We start from the raw sequence: 5,657 nt of genomic DNA on the forward strand, positions 1-5,657 counted from the left end.
ACAGTTTTAAGTGCAAGAGGTGCGAAAGTGCAGAATCACTCCAGCATCCCCTTAAGATGCCGTGTTGTCGCCACGATCACATGGTTTTCAGGATAAATTTTAAGAGAAAATTCTCTCCGTGTGGGATTAACGTATCGATCGCGGTGCTGCTTCATTCTCGTTATTAGATTAGTACGAGTCGCGTTGAACGGTGAGCTTTATGGGATTTTCGTCACACCGCCTGGAGCACCCAAGGAGAAGAACAAGTCAGGACGATGTCAATTTGATGTCATATTGACGAAATTTATGTCAAATTGCGGTCAATTTGATGCCATATTGACCAAAATTTGGCCAATATGACATCATCCTGACTTTTTCTTCTCCTTTGATGTCATATTGACGAAATTTATGTCAAATTGTGGTCAATTTGATGCCATATTGACCAAAATTTGACATAAATTTGGTCAATATGACATGAAATTGACATCATCCTGACTTTTTCTTCTCCTTTTGGGCAGTGATACGCTCGAAGGTGCCTTTTGCACTTATCTTTTCACTTGTAGTGATTAATTAACGTTAGTTGAAAATCCAGTTCAGGACAAAATTACTTGCACGTGATAAATAATACGGCGCGCAAAATCGAATTAATACACGGAGAGAGAGAGAGAGCTTTCTCTCAAAATTTACCCGGAAAATCATGTAAAATTTCCAAAGACTCGCAAGGTTCTCCAAAATGCCCAATCGTCCCACGATTTTTCAGGCTAAATTTTAAGAAAAAATCGCGTACAACAAACCGATATGCAGGACCGTTAAATTCTAAAAGTTGCCGAATTTACGCGGGGCATGAATTTTCTACTGAAAATTTTCGCGCCGCCGGCAGTTTTCCGATAATTCAAGAACCGTGTTAAGAGAAAGCGGCAATTCCATGAAACTTCCGGAGCTCTCAAGGGCCGAATTGCAGCCGGTAATATCGCGGTCCGCCGCCGCCGTCCCGAGGATTTCGTCGTCTTTGACCGAACGCACGAACAATCCGGCGAACGGTTCATCGTTCGCCACCCGGGTCGCAGTGCGTAAGTTACGTGCGAGCGCGCACCTTCCCGTCTAGCAAAGCTCCGTAGAACATTGCCGTAAATGTGCTCATCATTGATTATCTAAATATAGAAACTGCGAGCCGACATGTAGTAGCAGTACCGCCGCATTTCGCGCGATTGATCCCGACTACACGTGTGTGAGTGTGCGAGTGTGTGTGTGTGTGTACGTGTATGATCGCAATTAGGCGATCACGGCGAGCGCGCAAAGTGCGCAAGGAACAAAGCGCGCGCGCGCTCAAACTAATCGCGATCGCGGCTACTCTTATCGCGATTGTCCGTAAACAAAGAAGCGAAATATTTGCCGAACGCGGGGAAGGAGCTCGATAACGTGCTCGATATCGCTTTCTAATCTCTCCCGCGATTGGCGTCGCGGCCCGAAATTATCGCGTGCCCTTCGGGAAGATCGAGCTCCGCGGGTTACTTGCCAGCGGCGCGTAAGGCGTCGCGATGGTGAACGACGCTTGAACCGTCTCGCTCGAATCGCCCCTCCGTCCAGAGATTGTCCAAGATCGCGAAATATTCGGGCAGATAACGACGCGCTGCTTATACATACGCGCCTTATCGCCTTATCGCCCCGGCTAGCCGAATGAATATAATGCAATATCATCGAGCCGGACGGATGGAAACCGGATGCGAAAGGTTATCGCGAGAAAAGCTGAATGGAAAACAATAATAGTGCGTTCAAAGGCGAAGTTAATTAACGTTTGTTGCGCGACCGCGTCGCGATCCGATTACCGCGCTCGTGTAGTTTCCTCTAAATTCTGCTGCTAACGAATAAATAAACAAACGAGTCCGTCAAGACGTGGGCCGCGAGACGTTAATTCGACACGAAGACACCCCGTAACGATTGACGCACGAGTCAACAACGATTCTGCAAAACAGCGAGTAATTTCAAGTCTACAATGTGTCTCTTGCGACTAGAAACATATCTGCCTTGTGTGAGTGAATCAACACGATTAAAAAGTTTATCGACACTGTACGATTGCACAATTATCAACTTGCATCTTTTTTTTTCATGCACACTTAACCGAGTGGAAATTTTGGTATTATTTGACACTTTTAAGGATAATTTACACCTACTTAGCTGATCTATGGATACTACATAGACCAGCAATAACCTACTTTGATGACATTATATTTTTTCCTCCTCCCTTGAATCTTTAATTGTAAAAGTTTACTTTAGATCCTTAAAAGGACCTACTTTAATGCTAAATTGACAAAAGTAGAAATTTCCGACACTATCGGTTTTAAAGTAGGAGTCAATTTTGTACTTGCAGTTCGACCTCTTTTACTGCCTAGGTCCTACTGTATAATAGAATTAGAAGTTCAACATAAGGTCCAAATTTTGACACTTTTAAGGATAATTTACACCTACTTAACTGATCTATACACTTACATAGATAAGCAATAACCTACTTTGTTGACATTATATTTTTTCCTCCTCCCTTGAATCTTTAATTGTGAAAATTTACTTTAGCTCCTACTCAAAAGGACTTACTTTAATGGTAAATTGATGCTAAAAGTAGAAATTTCCGACACTATCAGTTTTAAAGTAGGAGTCAATTTTGCAATTCGACCTCTTTTACTGTCTTAGGTCTTACTATGTAACAGAATTAAATGTTCAACATAGGGCCAAATTTTCAACTTGGCCCAAGTGGAAATTTTGGTACTGTTTTGACACTTTTAAAAATAATTTACACCTACATAGATGGCAATAATCTACTTTGATGACGTTATATTTTTTACTCCTCCCTTGAATCTTTAATTGTGAAAATTTACTTAAAAGGACCTATTTTAATGCTAATGTGGCAAAAGTAGAAATTTCCGACACTATCAGTTTTAAAATAGGAGTCAATTTTGTACTTGCAGGTCGACCTCTTTTACTGTCTTAGGTCCTACTGTATAATATACTCACCCGCAAAAAAAATGGGCCACCACATTTTAGCCCAATTTTTCAACATTTTTCAATAGCGATAACTCGGCGAAAAATCATCGTAGACAAATGATTAAAAAAGCATTTTGAAGTTTGAAGTTTCAACTTTGAAATGCTGTCAACAATTCTTTAAAATTCATTTATCTTCCTTGTTCTATGCTTAAAAAAAGAACACATTGTTTTTTTCTTAGAATTACATATTTTTGACGCTCTGTGGCTGGATAAAAAAATTTGTCTCGAAAATATTTCAAATTTCATAAACTACAACTCTTTGCCTACAAAACGCTTTTTTAAAAATTGTCCTACGATGTTTTTTGACCGAGATATACGATTTTGAAGCTAAACCTGTACTTTTTAGAAATGTTGTCGATAGTCAGCAAAAACTCATCGTAGACAAATGATTAAAAAAGCGTTTTGTAGCCAAGAAGTTGTAGTTTATGGAATTTGAGATGATATTGTCGAGAGAAATTTTTTTACCCAACTACAGAGCATCAAAAATACGTAATTTTAAGGAAAAAACAGTGTGTTCTTTTTTTATAGCAGCGAACAAGGAAAATAAAGGAATTTTAAAAGGACATCTAGAGCATGTTAAAGTTGAAACGTCAAGCTTCAAAATGCTTTTTTAATCATTTGTCTACGATGAGTTTTCGCCGAGTATCTACAACATTTCTAAAAAGTACAGGTTTAGCTTCAAAATCGTATATCTCGGTCAAAAAACATCGTAGGACAATTTTTAAAAAAGCGTTTTGTAGGCAAAGAGTTGTAGTTTATGAAATTTGAGATGATATTTTCGAGACAAATTTTTTTATCCAGCCACAGAGCGTCAAAAATACGTAATTCTAAGAAAAAAAACAATGTGTTCTTTTTTGAAGCATAGAACAAGGAAGATAAACGAATTTTAAAGAATTGTTGACAGCATTTCAAAGTTGAAACTTCAAGCTTCAAAATGCTTTTTTAATCATTTTTCTACGATGATTTTTCGCCGAGTTATCGCTATTGAAAAATGTTGAAAAATTGGGCTAAAATGTGGTGGCCCATTTTTTTTTGCGGGTGAGTGTAGAATTAAGGGTTCAACATAGGGCCAAAGTTTCGACTCGGTATCGGCTATAGAACGGAATGTTTCCAGACGCAAAGAGCACGTTGTAGATCAGGCTCAACCGATAGAGAGAGAGAGAGAGTGGGGGGAGAATTGTCTGACGCGACGTGCCCCGTTTCGTCAATATTTCTCCCGCGCGATCGACTCGCTCTACCCTCCGGAGGAAAGATTCGCGTCGAATGGGGTCGATGCATCACGGTGCACGCATCCCTCGGCGGGTACGAAGGGCCGCGTTCGCGATTAATCCCTCACGAAAGCGAGAAGAAAGTGCCGGGGTAACGGCAGGGGGCGCGGGGCGGGGAGAGGCCTCTCCGAGGCCTCCGTTGCACTCTATCGGAAATTCTGCCGTGTGCCGCGGACGGACGGGTCGCGCGAGGAGGATCGATTGGCGGCGACAAGCCACGGCAATTGCGTCTTAAAACGCATCTTACTAACGCGCCGCGGCGACGGCGATTCTCGCCCTCCTCGCCCTCGCACGCCGCGGGGCTCCTTACGCGATCCTCACGCGGTTTTGCGCATTCATACCCGCAAAATTCATCGATCGCCGCACCTCCTCGCCGAACTCGCTCACCGCGGTCGGCGAATCGCGGCCGAGCGCGGAGTATAAGTCACCACCGTTCTGCTCTAATCGCTCATTGATCTACTTATGCGTCACGGTCTTGTGTAGAGGCTCGCTTAAAGAGACACGGCCGTTCGACGTCAGACGGCGTCGACTTGCGAAATGGCCACGGGATTCACTCGCGATGCAGCACCGCGAGACAATCGCCATTTGTGTCGCCGTACAAGGGCCCCCGGTACCCTATATCGTCCCGATTTCGGACCCCGCGACACCTCGCGCGCTCGGTGTCCCCCGGCGATCGCGGGGCCTCCGTCGACGGGTACGGATTCCAGCGGGAAGCGCATCCGGAAATTACGCACTCCGGTGCACCGCGAGTCGATTCCGAGTCCAACGCGAAGCTACGATACGCGTCGCCCCGACTAGGTGTTCCGTTTTCGTCTCACACGACATCAACGTCGTCCTCTCGGGGTGTCCTCGTTGATCGAAACCGCCTGACCGAGAGAGGCTCGCTCGCTGTTTCCGTGTGGATCGCTGAGCGTGTTCACGATCGACACCCCCCTCAGATCGGGGACGGCCAAGGCGCCTCGTCCTCTCGCGGACCTCTCGCGCGAAGGACCCTCGGGCTTGTCGGGGGGGGATCAGAGCTCGCGATCTCCTCGCGGCCGCTCGGCGGCCCCAGAGCATTGTATCGCGCGTACTCACATGGTGCTCGTAGTCGATCGCCTCGGGCCCCTCCTATTCCGCCAATCCTCGTCGATTTGTCGATCGGCTCTCGCTCGGCTCGCACCCCCCGGTCGGACGTTCGGAGCTCGGCGCGGAACTTTTCGCGAGCGACTGCCAGCGGGACTAGATGGCCGCCGCGGTATTGATAAAATTTCCTCGGCGGCACGCCGCCGTGCGATAACGTCGGCGCGGGCGCGCACGCGTGCGACCGAGCGATATATCTCGATGGTCCAGCCTCGAACTTAGATTTTCGCCCCGGACGCACGTCGCCGACGG

The 5,657-nt window shown here is 45.6% G+C and overlaps 1 protein-coding gene across 3 annotated transcripts in view; it reads right to left on the bottom strand.

Annotated features, from left to right (window-relative positions):
* LOC105558158 (vesicle-associated membrane protein 2) overlaps positions 1–5,581 on the bottom strand; it is a 22,656-nt gene extending 17,075 nt beyond the window's left edge. Inside the window, exon 1 of one of the 3 annotated variants that reach the window (XM_012005709.1) lies at positions 5,361–5,581. In XM_012005709.1, the coding sequence (XP_011861099.1) occupies positions 5,361–5,362 (2 nt within the window). In that variant the 5' untranslated portion in view covers positions 5,363–5,581. The remainder of the gene's footprint in view (positions 1–5,360) is intronic. The other 2 variants (XM_012005710.1, XM_012005711.1) reach the window with 2 other exon arrangements.
* Positions 5,582–5,657: the final 76 nt, after the last annotated feature.

Source organism: Vollenhovia emeryi, unplaced genomic scaffold, assembly GCF_000949405.1.
Source record: "Vollenhovia emeryi isolate VEMERY1.0 unplaced genomic scaffold, V.emery_V1.0 DF939374.1, whole genome shotgun sequence".
NCBI classification, from domain to species: domain Eukaryota; kingdom Metazoa; phylum Arthropoda; class Insecta; order Hymenoptera; family Formicidae; genus Vollenhovia; species Vollenhovia emeryi.